This window comes from Arachis stenosperma, chromosome 10 (assembly GCF_014773155.1).
Source record: "Arachis stenosperma cultivar V10309 chromosome 10, arast.V10309.gnm1.PFL2, whole genome shotgun sequence".
Classification (NCBI taxonomy): Eukaryota; Viridiplantae; Streptophyta; class Magnoliopsida; order Fabales; family Fabaceae; genus Arachis; species Arachis stenosperma.
The window spans coordinates 127,084,992-127,103,306 of record NC_080386.1 but is presented as its reverse complement, the minus strand read 5'-3'; the positions used below and the strand labels follow the sequence as shown (position 1 = coordinate 127,103,306).

Below are 18,315 nucleotides of genomic sequence, written 5' to 3'. Positions count from 1 at the left end.
GAGAGAACATAAGATGAGAAGACACCACATCCAACTCAAAACCTTAAGGTATCAAGTTAATGGGTCTCTCATCTTATAAACTCCTCACTCTTCCATGCTTTCTTAGATGTGGGACTAACTTCAACACTCCTCACACTTGCAACACTAACAATCTCCCCCTCAAGTATGAGCCTCCACATCAAGCATCAACTCCCCTCTAGCTCCTCCACCACCACGAGTATTCGTCCATCACACCGCCGCAAAACACCGCGGGACACGCCGCCCGGACCACCTTTGCCGAGAAGACTTTTAATGCTTCACCTTGAATACTCCTTCAACCAGACCGATTAAACCGTCGGCTCTGATACCACTTGTTGGGAATAAGACACCATTCCCCCTTGAGAAAACACCTTTGACAGAGAAATAAAATAGACACAATCACAACACAAGAATTTAACATGGAAACTCCAATTACCGGAGAAAAAATCACGGCCGTTGTCAAATGACAACCAGAGAATATCACTATGTGAAAATTGTTACAACATATAGACTTCTTTCTCTCTAACACCGGCACCCCAGTACACCCACACTCTCTCAAAGCAAATATCTAAATACACCTCACAACACTCTCTAATCAAAGAGTACAGAGGAAAAGAAAAATCAGATACAAGTTTAAAGTATTTCTGACTAGTGCAAAAACAAATTGAGAACTTAGCCTCATATTTATAGCCTAGGCCACCCACTCCATTTGCTATCCTAAGCAATGTGGGACTAATTCAACCAAATTCTAACAATTACAAATATAGAAAAATGTTTTCTCTAATGCTACATTTTTTTTCTTCTTTTTTTTTCTTTATTTTTTTCTTTTTTTAGTTAAATGAATGTAAGTTCATCATTTTTTAAGTAATTTTGCAGTATTATGTGTTTCTTCTTGAGAAATTTGATAATGTAAAACCAAAAAGAAAAGATGAATAAGAAAAAAACAGCAGAAGATGAGAAGGAGAAAGAAGAAGAGTTTTGAATAATGCAGAACTTATCAGAATAAAAATACACTCAAATATCTTCGTGTTACACCCAAATTTGTGGTAAATACATAAAAATATTTCTTCTAATGCTATATTTTTTTTCTTCTGAATTGAACCACACTTCAGTCATTTGATTGGATTCAAAATAATAATCAATTTCATTCTGGTTCAAAAGAGAAGATATTCTAATAAAAAAAAAAAAAGAAACATATCTAAAACAACTTAATCATTGTCTTAAAATTCATAAACAATAAATCACTTTCCCTTTTTATTTCTTTTTATTCATTTTGACATTAGGAACAATCATCAGAGCTAAAACATGCAATAACAAACGACTAAAATTTAAAATTAAAACATGTTCAGAAAAAGCAAATCCTTATTCCTTCAACCAGTTGATGAACTTGTTTAAGTTCTCTGAAGACCTTCCTCCAACATCAGCGTCCTTCATTAGCTTCTGCTTTAGCTCACGAGCCTTAAATCTTATGTTCTCATCACTAAGCAATTTATCAACTTTGACTTTTATCTCTTCACGTGAGATCATCCCATTTTCATCCAAATCAAATCCCAATCCAACCTTCCACTCATCACAAATATATATTTTGTCAAAGAATTGGTCAGCATAATATGGCCAACACAAAAAAGGCACTTCATTAGACACACCCTCCAAAGTCGAATTCCAACCGCAGTGACTTATAAAGCAAGCAATGGCAGGGTGGGATAGCACCTTTTCTTGAGGAGCCCATTCAATTATCTTACCTTGATTCCCCTTGAATTCGTTAGGAAAACACACTTTATTGTTACAATCTGAATCTTTTCGCACCACCCAAAGAAAGGGTCTATTAGTAAGTTCAAGTCCAAGAGCGAGTTCTTTGAATTGTTTTTCATCAAAAAGAGTGGTACTTCCGAATGCAACATATATAACAGAACCATGAGGTTGTTGATCAAGCCAATTCAAACAAGAAAAATCTTCTTCCCAGAATTGTCCCAATGATCTTTCACTTACACTTTGATCATGGTCATAGGTTCTTAATAATGGACCAATTGGTAATAGCTTTGGTACGAATGATAATGCTCCAGGTTCAAGATCGGGTGTGGAGTTACAGAGGCACCACTCTGTGGATTCTAGAGTTTGCATGGATTGAAGAGTAATGTTGAATACCATCTTCTCAGTCATAGAGTCAGATATTTTGGCCCACCATATGATTTCTGTGTCCATGGGAGGAATGCTTGGTGATAACTGAAACCTTTTTTGTGTGGTTGGCAACCCTGCAGTTTCAAAACAGGATAATATTTTGGAAATAGCTTGAAAACTAATGACGACAAAAATTGTTTGAATTTTTTGTTACTATTTCTTTCGCAAAGAAAAAAAAATTGCACCATTTTTCTAGCTTAGGTGGATAAATATGAACTAACCAATCCACTAACACAAGTTGGTTATGTTATCTTACTTTTGAAAAAATACTTCTTTTAATATTAAAAGCAAAATATATAAAAAAAAGTATAGGTAGATAATGAAAATATTAAACAATATGAATAATGGATATATCGGATATTCAATTTACTAGGTGTGCGAATGATTATTCTAATATTAAGATTTAGGTGAGTAATTTGGATTATAGTGTTGGTATTTTTGGAATTTGAAATGGAAAATTAAAAATGTTAGAATTTGAAATGTGATATTGTTACCATCAGAGTCTATGATTCCATCCTCAATAAGCTTTGGTATGCTGCACTGCAAGGCTAACATAGCTGCTGCTGATGGATAAAACAGAACTCCTCTGATTCCAATCTTTCTTGCAATTTCCAACGCCCATGCCATAAGAAAATCAGCAACTATGCAGCTTACTCTCACACCATCTTTCAATCTAAGATCTTCAATTAGCCTCTCAAGCGTAGCAGGCATGTTCTTCAATATAGAATCAAATAGTAAGATGATATTATTTCTGTCTGCATCAGGTCCTAACCCATCCGGGATTGACACCAACTTTATCCGCGATCGTCCGTTATCGCGGCCGCCTTGATTCCCCATGGAACTAACCACTTTGTTGTGGATGAATTCAGGGGTGACAAAGATGATATTGCAACCCCTTTCAACCAATTTTTGAGACAAGATCATCAGTGGGTTTACATGTCCTTGAGCAGGGCATGGTAAAACTAGCACAGTTGGAACAACACCCATCTTGTCCTATGATTTGAAGTTTTTCTAATCTTCTTCGGATCTATTTATATTTGGTCACTCCTTGTGTGTCACGGTTCTAATTGGTTCTTGGTCCTTGAGTGCTCAGCAAGGGTGTATGACGTATCTAGCTATGTCACACCATTATTGGAACTTGGAATAAAATAAATTAACACAATGTGGAAACTTGGAAACTTCAAAGGGAAAATACAATACTATTCCTTTAGCTTGTTACTGTATTAACAAACTACATGCATTTTGAAAGAAAAGTAAGAATACAAACGAGGAAAAGTCCTGCGCTGAAAAGCACTCTCAACATAAAAATAAAATTAAGATAATATATAAAAAACAGAGTTTTTTCTTGAAAAATAGCTAAAATATTTATTTATTTTTACCAAAAAAATTCTCCTTATGTGTAACAAATAAAGTTTGAATTCTTTTGAACAATAAATAAATAAATAATGTTCGAGTTCTTTAAGACTAAACTTTATTAGCTATGTAAAAAATGCTGGACTAAAATGTTTCTTAACTCTTATAAATGATATATTTACACATCTCGACTTTAATTTATATTAGATGGAAACCTGTCTATATTTGTTCATCAATTGCAAAAATAGATGAATATCTTTTTAAAAATTTTTATTATAAACTTATAGGTTTTAGAATTAAAAAAAATCAGGTTCTTAAGATTTGAGGTTACTTTTTTTAAGATATTTTAGGGAAAGTATGAGGAGTCAATGGAATATTTGTACAATGTGTACAATGGAAGTTTAGGGAGTATTAGAGATATAAGCATTAGTGTTATCTTTTCCCATCAACTGAAGTTTTTGGGATGAGTGATATCATGACATGGTATTAGAGTGTTAATCTAGATAGTATGAGAGATGTTCATTTTATAACTCAATAGCCCATTGTACAAATAGTCCATTGTCTCCCTAACGGATTCATCTATAAAACTATTTGAAACCTTGGACCCAAACCGGATTATGTCTTAGGTGGGCGATGATCTTTTTAGTTTTTGTTTGTTTTTTCTTGGCTTCTTCCCCACCATGTCACAAAAAAGTTTGGAGAAGCGTACTTTGTTTTGATTTCTTATAGACCTATAATTAGGGGTGGCAATATGTATCCTATCTATGGGTATCTAATCCGATCCATCCGGTCGGGTAGGGTTGTCAATTTCGATTTGCAGTAGGTAGGGTTGGGTGCGGGTAGGGTTCTCGTGCAGGTCGGGTAGGGTGCGGTTTGAGCTTTAACCCTATCTGACCAACCCACACTATATATATATATATATATATTTTAAGTGGATGTTGAATCAAATACCTCTCACTAAATGTAAAATATCTTTAGCCACTAAAAGAAAATCATTAATTGATAATTCAATATTTTTTTACATAAAAATCAGTTATATTTTAAATTATCATCAAGTTATATAATAAAATTGTATCTTTTTTATAACCCGCGGGTAGGATCGGGTACCCGCAGGTTAAGAGCGGATAGGATTAGGATTGAAAAATTCTCAACCCACGGATATGATAGGATTAAGTTTATATAAAAATCTCAATTCGCAGGTAGGGTTAGAGTTGGATTCAAACCCTACTTAACCCTATCCATTGCCACCCCTATCTATACTAATCAAAGGAGAAACATCGCTCTACTTTGTATCTTTTAACGTGCGCTGCAAGGAGTATCTTCATTGATGTGCAGGTTTAGAATAATATTCAAACCCATTTTAGAAAGGGCATATGAACTCTAATAGTAAGCTTCCTAAATGAACAAACTATGAAACAAAATAAAAAAATTAAGATTAAAGTACTGTTTTAATCTTTGATATTTAAGTTGAATTTTACTTTTGTCTTTAATATTTAAAATATTTTATTTTATTTTAATTCTTTGGTCAAAACTATTTTTTTTTATTTTTTATTATTATCATCTACTTTCTTTTATTATTTTGTCATTTTCACTTTTAAATTATATTACGACCACTGCCATAATCACTATAATTACTATTTTTGTTATTATCTAAAATAAATCATAATAAAAAAGGAATATCTTTGGAGAAAAAAATTTAATTTGGACTAAAGAACTAAATAAGACAAAATAAAAAGTTTGAAATAAAAATAAAATATTTAAAATATTAAAAATAAAATTAAAATTTTATCCAAATATTAGGACTAAAACAATATTTTACTCAAAAATTAAATTATGTTAAAATGCGTTTAGACTCTTCTAATATTAGAAATAATTTGAATTTGAATTAAGCTCATAAAAGAAAATATATATTTGACAAAGAAAAAATATTAAAGATGTCGATATAATTTATTGTTTTGTCTAACAATCTTTAAAAGTATATACTAAAAATATATCGTTGAATTGTTAGACTAAATAAATTAGGCTAATAATTAATAGTACTAACAAAAATAATAAATTTTGCTGGCACTTTCAAATTTTCTCTTTGACAAATCCTATAGTTAAATTCTAACTACAATAGCTGATAAAGCAAATTACGAATGATGACAGTATGGTATTTAACAGCTTTTGTTGCGGAGTCCATTGTTTTAGAATAGGAAGTAAGTGTAGTTATGTTAGTTAGTTAATTTATGCTCTCAGTTAGCTAGTGAATAGTCATGTATCTATAAATTGGCAGTGGTCATCATCTTTTGTATACACGCAGCCATACTAGATGATTCAGTTCACAATCTAAAGCCATTTAGATAGGTTTTTGTGAGTTACTCTTGTATATTCAGTTCACGATCTATTATTATTATTACTACGAATTAATCTCTACGTACAAGTCATTTAATTAAATAAGTCTAACAAATTATTTATACTCACACACTTACCTCCTCCTCCTTCTCCTCCTCTTTTTATTTTAGACTTTCTTCTCCTCATTTTTTTTTCTCCTTCTCTTCCATCATCTTCATCATCATCATGATCATAATCGTTATAATCATCGTCGTCTTCTTCGTATACGTATCGTCGTTGTTATTATTATTGTTATTGTAAAATTTTTTTCATACGCCATAGAATTTTATCAAGTTTCTTCTTGTTTTACTCTCTTAATAAAAATAAAAACAAAAAAAAACCAAACAAAAAAAGAAGAAACAGATAATAATACTGAAAAATTAGTTGGAAGATGATGAACCTACATTCATTCAACTAAAAGAAAGAAATAAATAAGAAAAAAAAGAAAAAAATTCAGTATTAAAGAAAATATTTTTGTGTATTTGTAGCAAATTTCGGTGTAAAACTAAAATATTTTTTTGTATTGTTAAAAAATTTCGGTGTATTTGTACTTATAAGTTCTACATAATTCAAAACTCTTCCTCTTTCTTCTTCTCATCTTTTGCTGCTTCTTCTTTTTCTTTTTCATCATCATCATCATCATTATCATCTTTTTTTTATTCATCTTTTTCTTTTTATTTTACCTTATCAAGTTTCTTCTTGTTTTACTTTCTTAACAATAATAAAAACAAAAAAAATCAAACAAAGAAGAAAAAAAACACATAATGTTAAAAATTACTTGGAAGGGGAAGAATCTGCATTCATTCAACTAAAAGAAAGAAAGAAATAAAAAAATAAGAAAAAATACAGCATTAAAGAAAATATTTTTGTGTATTTACAACAAATTTCGATGTAAAACTAAGATATTTTTGTGTATTGTTAAAAACTTTCAGTGTATTTGTACTGATAAGTTTTGCATAATTCAAAACTCTTCCTCTTTCTCCTCCTCATCTTCTACTGCATCTTCTTTTTCATCATCATCATCATCATCTTTTTTTTTCTTATTCATCTTTTTTTTTCTGTTTTACCTTCTCAAGTTTCTTCTTGTTTTATTTTCTTAATAAGAATAAAAATAAAAAATCAAATAAAGAAGAAGAAAAAACACATAGTGCTGCAAATTTACTTGGAAGAAGATGAACTTACGTTCATTCAACTAAAAGAAAGAAAGAAATAAAAAAGAAAAAGAAAAGTACAACAATAAAAAAATATTTTTGTGTATTTGTAGCAAATTTCAGTGTAAAACTAAGATATTTATGTGTATTGTTAAAATTTTTTGGTGTATTTATACTGATAAGTTCTGCATAATTCAAAACTCTTCATCTTCCTCCTCCTCATCTTCTGTTGTTTCTTCTTCTTCTTTTTCATGGTCATCATTATCCTCGTCTTCTTTTTTTATCTTATTCATCTTTTTTCTTGTTTTACCTTCTCAAGTTTCTTTTTATTTTACTCTTAACATGAATATAAACAAAAAAATCAAACAAAGAAGAAGAAGAAATATATAATGCTTCAAAATTACTTGGAAGAGGATGAACCTACATTCATTCAATTAAAAGAAAGAAAGAAATATGAAAAAAAAGAAAAAGAAAAGAAATGCAGCATTAAAAAAAAATATTTTTGTGTATTTGACTATTTGTAGTAAATTTCGGTGTAAAACTAAGACATTTATGTGTATTGTTAAGAATTTTCAGTGTATTTGTACTGATAAGTTCTACATAATTCAAAAATCTTCCTCTTCCTCCTCCTCGTCTTCTGCTCCTCCTTCTTCTTCATCTTCTTATTTCATTTTCTCATAATTCTTTTTGGGAAGAAAAAAATACATAATGTTGTAAAATCGATAAAAAGAGGAGGAGAAGAAAATGCAACAACAGCAGCAGCAATAAAAAAATAACGAAGAGGATGAAACATGCGAAGATGAAGAAGAAAGAACGCGAAGAAAAAAAGAGGCCAACATCAGTGACTGAATTAAGGAGTTTTCTAGGACTGGCAGGCTACTATAGAAGGTTCATAAAAAGATTTTTCCAACTAGCTCTACCTTTGACTCGCCTAACCAAGAAGGACATCCCTTTCATTTGAACACCAGATTGTGAAAGTAGTTTTCAAGAGTTAAAGAATCGCTTGACATCTACCCCAGTGCTGGTCTTACCTAACCTTGATATAGATTTTAAAGTTTAGTGCGATACCTCAGGACAAGGATTGGGTTGCGTATTTATGCAAGACAAGAAGGTAGTGACATATGTGTCAAGACAACTAAAGACCTATGAAGTCAACTACCCAACATAGGATCTTGAGATAGCCGCAATAGTATTCACATACATTGAAGACATGGAGGTATCACTTATATGAGTTGGGTTTTAGGTATTCTCTGACCACAAAAGTTTAAAATACCTGTTCGACTAGAAGAAGCTTAACATGCATCAGAGGAGATGGATGGAGTTTCTTAAAGACTATAACTTTATTCTAAACTATCACCTAGGAAAAACTAACATGGTGGCTGACGTTTTGAGTTGAAAAATACTCAAAGCCTCATGGCTGATGATAAAGGAGGCAAAATTAGTAAGGAGCTCTGGCGACATAAACCTACAAGTCACCCTCACCCTGAATAGCATACGCTTGACTACCTGGTAGTAATAAGTCCATTCAAGGAGCAATTAATCAAGACGTAAGACTCTGACCCGAATTTTTAAGAGACCCTACGCCTTATCAAGAAAGGGAAGCAGAAAGGCTTCACCAAAGGAGAAGACAGGCGTGGAAGTACCAAGGTCGAGTTGTGTCCCAAAGGAAGGCAATATTTAGAAAAAGATAACGGAAGAAGGCCACAAGGGAGATTTCACCATTCATCCTGACATGACGAAGGTGTACCACAATTTAAAAGGATATTTTGGTGGCCAGGAATAAAAAAGGATTTGGTTGCAATAATGAATAAATGTTTGGTCTATCAGAAGGTAAAAATCGAGCATAAAAAACCCTCGAGAGTATTGCAACCCCTGGGCATCCCAGATTGGAAGTGGGAGGGTATATCGGACGGACAGACAGAAAGGACCATCCAGGCATTGGAAGACATGTTGAGGATCTGTGTTCTAGACAAACTAAAAAAATGGAAAGGCCACCTACCACTAATCGAATTTGCTTATAACAACTGTTATCATGCTAATATTGGGATGACACCATATAAGGCTCTTTACGGACGAAAATACCAATCTTCTTTGTGTTAGTATGGACTAGAAGAAATAGGATAGTTAGGGCCAGAACTATCAAGACAGGTCCTAGAGGATAACAGGAAGATAAGGGAAGAATACATACAATCCAAAGTCGACAAAAGAGCTATGCAGACCAATGAAGAAAACCCCTCGAGTTTAAAGAAGGTAATCACATGTTCTTGAAAATTTCCACTACCACAAGGGTAGGGAGGCTCTTAAGGTGAGTAAATTAAACCCTTGGTACTTGGATCCATTCAAGTTCTCTAATGCATAGAAAAGTTAGCATAACAAATTACCCTACCTCCGAATTTGTCAAGACAACACAACGTGTTTTACGTGTCTTAACTCTAAAAATACTAGCATGATCCAAGTCATATACTACAACAAGAGGATGTAGCACTCAAAGACGACTTAACTTTTGACCTACCAGTGGTAGAGATCTTAGACAAAAGTGTGAAGCAATTGAAAAACAAGACGATACGACTAGTAAAAGTAATATAGGTAGCGATGGTTTAAGAGATTACACGTGAAAACTAGAGGCGGACATGAAACAAAGGTTTGCAGACTTGTTTACAGGTAACGAGGCTAAGGATTCAATGGTCCCAGAACGTTTGGACCATTAAATGGTCCCAGAACAAAACATATTTTTTAAGTTTTTTAATAACTGGTAAATAGTCCTTTTCTAATTTTAATTACAAATTAACTCCATATATTTTATTTAATCATAAAATTATTTTTTATTTTATAAATTATTATTTTATCAATAATCTATCATGTTTATTAACAATAAAAATAAAAATAATAACGAATTAGATCTTCCATTGATCGTAATAAACTATTTGGCTATTTGAATCAATTAAAAGATTATATTTGATCCGTGACGTTCGTCCAGGGCTGTGAAATCGTGTTTCTTTGAAAATCAATTGATTGGATTATCAAACCAATCGATTGAATTTTCGGTTTCTCATAACTCAATCGATTGGACTACAGGTTGTTATCACAAAACAATCGATTGAAAATTACAAGGCAGCATGGTTTTCGCAAAAATTAATCGATTGGTCATATTACCCAATCGATTGAACGATGACTAAAATGTGGGTTCTTTTAATTCAATCGATTGTTTACACTACCCAATCGATTGAATGCTTCAAAACAACCTAAGCTCTCACAATTCAATCGATTGGTTGTGTTACTCAATCGATTGAATTCATCAAAACAATATGGATTTGCCAAATTCAATTGATTAGTTGTGCTACCCAATTGATTGAAGTGTGTACTAGGCCTATTTCAATTTTGTTATCGTTTTTATAAATTATTATCTTATTATTCATCTATCTTATCTTTAAAATTCTATCTTCAATTTTTAAGGTTTTATTTTGATTTAGATACTCTAATCTTATCTTTTCTTTAATATTAACATTATAAATTGGTGAATAATCCATCACCAATTATTCAATCCCACCATTGAAATCGTGTATCAATCTCTTTGATTATAAAAGTTTTCATTGTTTTTCTTTCGGATATCCATCTACTTAATATCCAATTTTTTTTTTGTCCGTCTATTTAATATCCACTATTTGTTCATCATTAATTGATAATTACAGTTGCAGCAATCAGCAAAGGTTGAATCAATTTTTTTATTGTAGTGTTCAGAAAATAATCCATCGTTTTGATTACAAAATCGAGGTCAGTGAATAGAATCTCTAATTTTGTAATTCTTTGTTTTGATACTTTATTCATGAAATTGATTGTGGAATGAAAAATATATTTTTTTATCTTTTAATAATTCACAGACCTTGAGAAATACTAAAAAGTAAATAGATTTTATTATTTTTCATTATTAATTAGCTAGCAATCAGGGACGGACCTAGAGGGGGCGAGTAGTGGCCTGAACCCCCAAAATTTTAAAAAACTACACTTATATATAAGATTTGTGTTTAAAAAATAGAAAAATATTATGTAATTTAATAGTTTTATATGTATTATTTTTTACTATGAAATAGATCTATGTCTTAATTATTTAATTCACTAATATATTTTACCTGACTAATTTAATATTATACCCTGAAGTCTTTATACCTTTCAAATTAGTTTTTATATAATAATTTCTATATTTATTTTTAAAAAAATCATTTGTTTTTTTATATTAATATATTTAACATTCATATTTTTATATTAATAATAACTTACGTAGTTATGTTTTGGTAATCACATTATGTACTTTAGATATTATTTTCTTGTAAAAAATATTAATTTTTTTCTAAATTTACGTTGTTAAAAGAAAAATTTTATAAAGATATCTTATATCTTGTATTCTATAAGGGTACTGTGTCTTTCAAATAATTAATAATTTATAATTTATTTTCAAATTTTTTAAAATTTTTGAAAGAATGAATTTTAATCAATAAGATATGTGATAATTTTTAGCTAAACACGCTATAAATTATTGGTATTTTATAATTTTATAATGTACTATTGATATTGATATATTTTCTTTATGTAATTATCATATTAAAAATAAAATTGTGGAAAAAAATTATAATTATATGTATCTTAATAAATCCGTTAAAAACTAACTCCAATAACTATATGTTAATTATTTTTATAGATTAAAAAAATTATTTAAAAATTGGCACAACCAATTGATTGAATTTGACAAATTCATATTGTTTTGATGAATTCAATCGATTGGGTAACACAACCAATCGATTGAATTGTGAGAACTCAGGTTATTTTAAAGCATTCAATCGATTGAATTAAAAAAAAAACTCACATTTTAGTCATCGTTCAATCGATTGGGTAATATGACCAATCGATTGATTTTTGCGAAAAATATGCTGCCTTGCAATTTTCAATCGATTGTTTTGTGATAACAACCTGTAGTCCAATCGATTGAGTTATGGAAACTTGAAATCCAATCAATTGGTTTGATAATCCAATCGATTGATTTTCAAAGAAACACGATTTCACAGTCCTGGACGAACGTCACGGATCAAATATAATATTTTAATCGATTCAAATAGCCAAATAGTTTATTACGATCAATAAAAGATCTAATTCGTTATTGTTTTTGTTTTTATTGTTAATAAACATGATAGATTAAAGATAAAATAATAGTTTATAAAATAAAAAATAATTTTTATGATTAAATAAAATATATGGAGTTAATTTGTAATTAAAATTAGAAAATATCTATTTAGCAGTTATTAAAAAAAACTTAAAAAAATATGTTTTGTTCTGAGACTATTTAATGGTCCAAACATTATGTGACCATCGAATCTTTAGCCAGGTAACTATCATGAAAAATATTTTCTCTCCCAGTAGTAGAGGTTTACCAACACAATACCTAGATTACCTAGGGGTCTTTATTGACTAGTTTAGGGCATGGAATTTGGGACAATTATTTTTATGAGGTGGTAATGTAGCAACTACTCCTCCCTCTTCACTCTCTTTAAAATTTCAATTTGAAATTCAAAAGCTAGTTGAAAAATAGATTTAGAATTTTAAATTTTTGAATTGAAGTCTAACAACCACTCCAACTTCTTTTTTTTAAATTTGAAATACCCGTCATACTTGCTACCAAAAGTATATAAATAGGGATAGACTGATAGATAACAAATGACTCCTCTCAACACTAATATTCTTCCTCCTCCTCCTAAAAAAAATATTCAGTATGTAAATACAAGAGTCAGTCTCATAGTCAATCAAAAAACCTTAAAAAGGGTATAAAATTATGTTTTTTACTGTATACGTTGACATAGATTATATTTCTTTTATTATTGTTATGCCAAATCCTTGTTATGCTAAATTTTTGTTATTTATCTCCTATGAAGTACAAACACTTTGCTGAGTTGTCGTGTCTGTGTGTCGGACACATTTTAGACACGACACTCACCGACACTCGTTCGATACGCGTGTCTGTTGTGTCCAAACATTGTCTCAATAAAAAATAAAAAATTCTTCTTCGGACACACTTGGACACATCTAAATACCATCACGTGTCAGCATGTCCGGTCTTATTCTTAATATATATTATTAAAATAAATTTAGATATAGTATATATTATTATTTATTAAAATAAAAAATATTTTAAATACTTGATATAATTAAAATAAGACATTAAAAATAATTTAAAAAATTAATTTATATTCTAATATCGATAAAATATTAAAATATTATTAGGGTTTATCTTAAAAATACTTTATATTTTATATGTATGCGTGTTTCCGTATCATGTAAAATTTTAAAATTCGTGTGTCATCGTATTCTGTATTGTGTCGTGTCCCGTTTCCGTGTCAATGTCCATTCATCATAGCTTATCTCTCTACCATATATACAATGTTCTATTTTCTCATTTTTAATATCTGTTTTATGTGATTAATTCTTTTTCTTTTTGCACGTATAAGATGGGTTCATTTTCCAAACTTCTATCCTACAAATTTATTATTTATACAATGCTTTTTAATAAAGAGTACATGCATATTTCTATAATTTTTTTTCTTAAGTGATATCATTCTTATAATTATTGTCACTGCTTTCTCATCGGGACTCAGCATTTTTTGAGGTTTTATGAACTGCTATTTTAAAAAAGGTTACTTCTTTAATGACTTTCGCCCTGTTGATAGTTTTCTTTGCTGATAGATTTGTAAGAGACGACAATTTTCTGAGGACTTTGCTTTAATTTTTGTCTTTTTCTTCTCAGGATGTTGCTTGTTGGAAGAGAGTTATTTTCTTTGCTGAGAGTTTTGTTGGGATGTTAGCCTTGTAGATTTTTTCTGAGCCTTTACTCTGTCATTGCCTCCAAAAGATGCCCCTAAACCTTGGTGTGCGTCTTGGGATTTTTCTTTTACTATTTGTATGCTCGAAGTCATGTTTGTCCGAGATGTTTTCATGTCGCCCGAGCTGTTTTGGTTAGTAATTCATTTTTCTTTTTCTTGCTGTAGGACTAGTTGGCCATGTCTTCTCGTAAAAATATTGTTGAGACGTCTTCCAAGATTCCTGAGGGTATGTTCGACTGGCTGGACTCCCTCGTGTTGATGTTTGTCTCCGTGGTAAATGCTGAGTGATGAGCGGATATTTTATACGCTTTTTGGTGGTATTTTCATGTAGCTTTTAGTATGATTTAGTTAGTTTTAGTATATTTTTATTAGTTTTTATGCAAAAATCACATTTCTGGGCTTTACTATGAGTTTGTGTATTTTTCTGTGATTTCATGTATTTTTTTGCTGAAATTGAGGGATCTGAGCAAAAATCTGATTCAGAGGCTGAAAAAAAACTGCAGATGCTGTTGGATTCTGAACCTTCTGCACACGAAATGAATTTTTTGGGGGTAAAGAAGCCAAATTGGTGCGCTCTCAATTGCTTTGGAAAGTAGACATCTTGGGCTTTCCAGCAATGTATAATAGTTTATACTTTGCTCGAGATTTGATAGCATAAACTGGCGTTTTAACGCCAACTTTTTACCCTTTTCTGGCGTTAAATGCCAGAACTGGCATAAAAGTTGGAGTTAAATGCCCAAACTGGCACCAAAGCTAGCGTTTAATGCCAGGAATAGCCTCTACACGTGAAAGCTTCAATGCTCAGTCCAAACACACACCAAGTGGGCCCTGGAAGTGAATTTCTGCACTATCTATCTTAGTTTATCCATTTTCTGTAAATCTAGGTTACTAGTTTAGTATAAAAACTATTTTTAGAGATTCATTTTGTACCTCATGACATTTTTACATCTGAATTTGTATCTTCTACGGCATGAGTCTCTAAACCCCATGGTTGGGGGTGAGGAGCTCTACTGTGTCTCGATGAATTAATGCAATTACTTCTGTTTTCTATTCAATCACGCTTGTTTCTATTCTAAGATATTCATTCGCACTTCAACATGATGAATGTGATGATCCATGACACTCATCACCATTCTCAACTTATGAACGCGTGCCTGACAACCACTTTCGTTCTACCTTAGATTGAGTGTGTATCTCTTGGGTTCCTGGTCCACAAGTTTGATTGCTTCTCCTGACAACAGAGCGTTCAGATCCATGGAACTAGAGTCTTCGTGGTATAAGCTAGAATCAATTGGCAGCACTCTTGAGATCTGGAAAGTCTAAACCTTGTCTGTGGTATTTCGAGTAGGATCTGGGAAGGGATGACTGTGACGAGCTTCAAACTCACAAATGCCGGGCGCAGTGACAGTGTGCAAAAGGATCAATGGATCCTATTTCAGCACAAGTGAGAACCGACAGATGATTAGCCCTACGGAACTTGTAGTTGGACCATTTTCACTGAGAGGACGGATGGTAGCCATTGACAACGGTGTTCCACCAACATACAGCTTGCCATGGAAGGAACCTTGCGTGCGTGAAGAAGATAATAGTAGGAAAGCAGAGATTTAGAAGACAGAGCATCTCCAAAACCTCAACCTGTTCCTCATTACTGAATCACATGTAATTTTTATTTCATGTTATCCATTCTTCATAAACAAAAATCTTTTTTTTATCATTAAACTCCTGACTAAGAGTTACAAGATAACCATAGCTTGAAGCAAGTCGGCAATCTCCGTGGGATCGACCCTTACTCACGTAAGGTATTACTTGGACGACCCAGTGCACTTGCTGGTCAGCTGCACGAAGTTGTGTAACACGATTTCGTGTACCAAGTTTTTAGCGCCGTTGCCGGGGATTGTTCGAGTTTGGACAACTGATGGTTCATCTTGTTGCTTAGATTAGGAATAATTTATTTTTGTTGGTTTAGAGTCACTAAATTTGAGTCTTTTGTTTGAGTTTAGTTTCATGTTTTAAGTTTGGTGTCTTCTTTGTGTTTTTCCTTTTAATTTTCGAAAAGAATTGTGTTTGGTTTTCTAAAAATTCTAAATTTGGTGTCTTTTGTTGCTTATTATCTTATACATTTTCGAATTATTAGTATTCCAAGTATAAAAATTTTTAAGTTTGGTGTCCTTTGTTGTTTTTATTTTTTTAAAAATTTTCAAAATTTGTTCTTGATGTTCATCTTGACCTTCAAAGTGTTCTTGGTGTTCATCTCGACATTCAAAGTTTTCTTGTTTGTTTCCATTGTTTTAATCTAAAAATTCCAAGTTTGGTGTCACTTTGTTATTTTTCTCTCTCCACTTTAAATTCAAAAATAAAAAATATCTTTTCCTTTAATTCCTCTTAAAATTTCGAATCCCTTGGATTGACTTGGTCAAAATTCTTAAAATCATATCTTTTTCAAAACTTCCTAACTACTATCTCTCTCTATTTTTCGAAAATATTCTACAAGATTTTTCAAAATATTTTTAATTAATTAATTATTTTAGTTTTTATTTTCCTTTTATTTCTTTTTTTATTTCGGTAATTTAAAAAAAGGGGAAAAATTTAATAAATAAATAAAAGAATAATTTTTTTTACAATCCACATCATCTCCCTTTCTCCATCATGGACCTAAGTGGAAATGAACAGTCCAGAAGGACTCTGGGGTCATATGCTAACCCCACTACTGCTTCATATGGGAGTAGTATCTGTATACCCCCCATAAGAACTAACACTTCTGAGCTAAATCCTCAGCTCATTATCATGGTGCAGCAAAACTGCCATTATTCCAGTCTTCTACAGGAAGAGCCTACTAAGTTTCTGGCACAATTCTTACAAATTACTGACACAGTACATGATAAGAAAGTGGATCAGGATGTCTACAGATTATTGCTGTTTCCATTTGTTGTAAAAGACCAAGCCAAGAGGTGGTTAAATAACCAACCCAAAGCCAGCATAAGAACATGAAAACAGTTATTAGACAAATTTCTGAATCAAAATTTCCCTCCAAAAAGGATGACACAGCTAAGGCTGGACATCCAAGACTTTAACCAAGAGGATCATGAATCTCTTTATGATGCCTAGGATAGGTACAGAGAGATGCTAAGGAAATGTCCCTCTGAAATATTTTCAGAGTGGGTACAGTTAGACATCTTCTACTATGGGCTTACAGAAAAAGCCCAGATATCTCTAGACCACTCACCTGGTGGATCTATACACATGAGAAAGATAATTGAAGAAACTCAAGAGCTCATAGATACAGTTGCTAGAAATCAGCATCTGTACTTAAGTAAAGAGTCCTCCATGAAAGAATAAGCTAAGGCAGTATCCACTAAACTTAGTCCTTCAGAACAAGTTACTGAATTCAATCAGTAATTATGCTATCTAACAGAACAGCTAGCAGAATTTAAGGCAATGCTACAAGAAACCAAGGATGCCAACCAACATTTGGAGGAACAATTGAATCCAACAAAACAATAGTTATCCAGACAAATAACAGAAGAATGCCAAGCTGTTCAATTAAGGAGTGGGAAGACATTAAAAGTCTCAATTCAAGGCAAGAGAAAGTCAAGGAAGGAACAACTGACAGAGGGTGAGCAAACCACTGCCGAAAATCCCTCTGAGGATAGTAAGAGCCTAGAGAGGAATACTTCTGGCGCTCAAACACCAGAAAAGGGTAAAGAATTGGCATTAAACGCCCAATGGATGCCCACTTCTGGCATTCAAACGCCAGAAAAGGGTGAGAAATTGGCGTTAAACGCCCAGTCCATGTCCAGTTCTGGCGTTCAAACGCCAGAAAAAAAGGAAAACCTGGCGTTAAACGCCCATCCAGCCCCCAGTCTTGGCATTCAAACGCCAATGAGGGATCAGACACCTACAAGTGCTGATAGTAACCTCTCTAAGAAGGCTTCTCCAGCCACCTCTGTAGGAAATAAACCTGAAGTAACTAAGGTTAAATAATACAAAGCCAAGATGCCTTATCCTCAGAAACTCCGCCAAGCGGAACAGGATAAACAATTTGCCCGCTTTGCAAACTATCTCAGGACTCTTGAAATAAAGATTCCGTTTGCAGAGGCACTTGGGCAAATACCCTCTTATGCTAAGTTCATGAAAGAGATCTTAAGTGATAAGAAGGATTGGAGAGAAACTGAAAAAGTTATCCTCACTGAAGAATGCAGTGTAGTCATTCTGAAAAGCTTACTAGAGAAGCTTAAGGACCCCGAAAGCTTTATGATACCATGCACATTAGAGGGTACTTGTACCAAGACAGCTCTATGTGATCTAGGGGCAAGTATCAACTTGATACCTGCATCCACTATCAGAAAGCTTGGTTTGACTGAAGAAGTCAAACCAATCTG

The 18,315-nt window shown here is 32.2% G+C and overlaps 1 protein-coding gene across 1 annotated transcript; it reads right to left on the bottom strand.

Moving 5' to 3' along the window:
• Positions 1–1,244: 1,244 nt before the first annotated feature.
• LOC130955593 (UDP-glycosyltransferase 83A1-like) lies at positions 1,245–3,211 on the bottom strand. The gene is made up of 2 exons (XM_057882483.1): positions 2,691–3,211; positions 1,245–2,270 (listed from the first exon to the last, which is right to left on the bottom strand). The coding sequence occupies exons 1-2, from the start codon at positions 3,181–3,183 to the stop codon at positions 1,381–1,383; spliced, it is 1,383 nt and encodes a 460-aa protein (XP_057738466.1). The 5' UTR covers positions 3,184–3,211; the 3' UTR covers positions 1,245–1,380.
• Between the last annotated feature and the right edge of the window lie 15,104 nt (positions 3,212–18,315).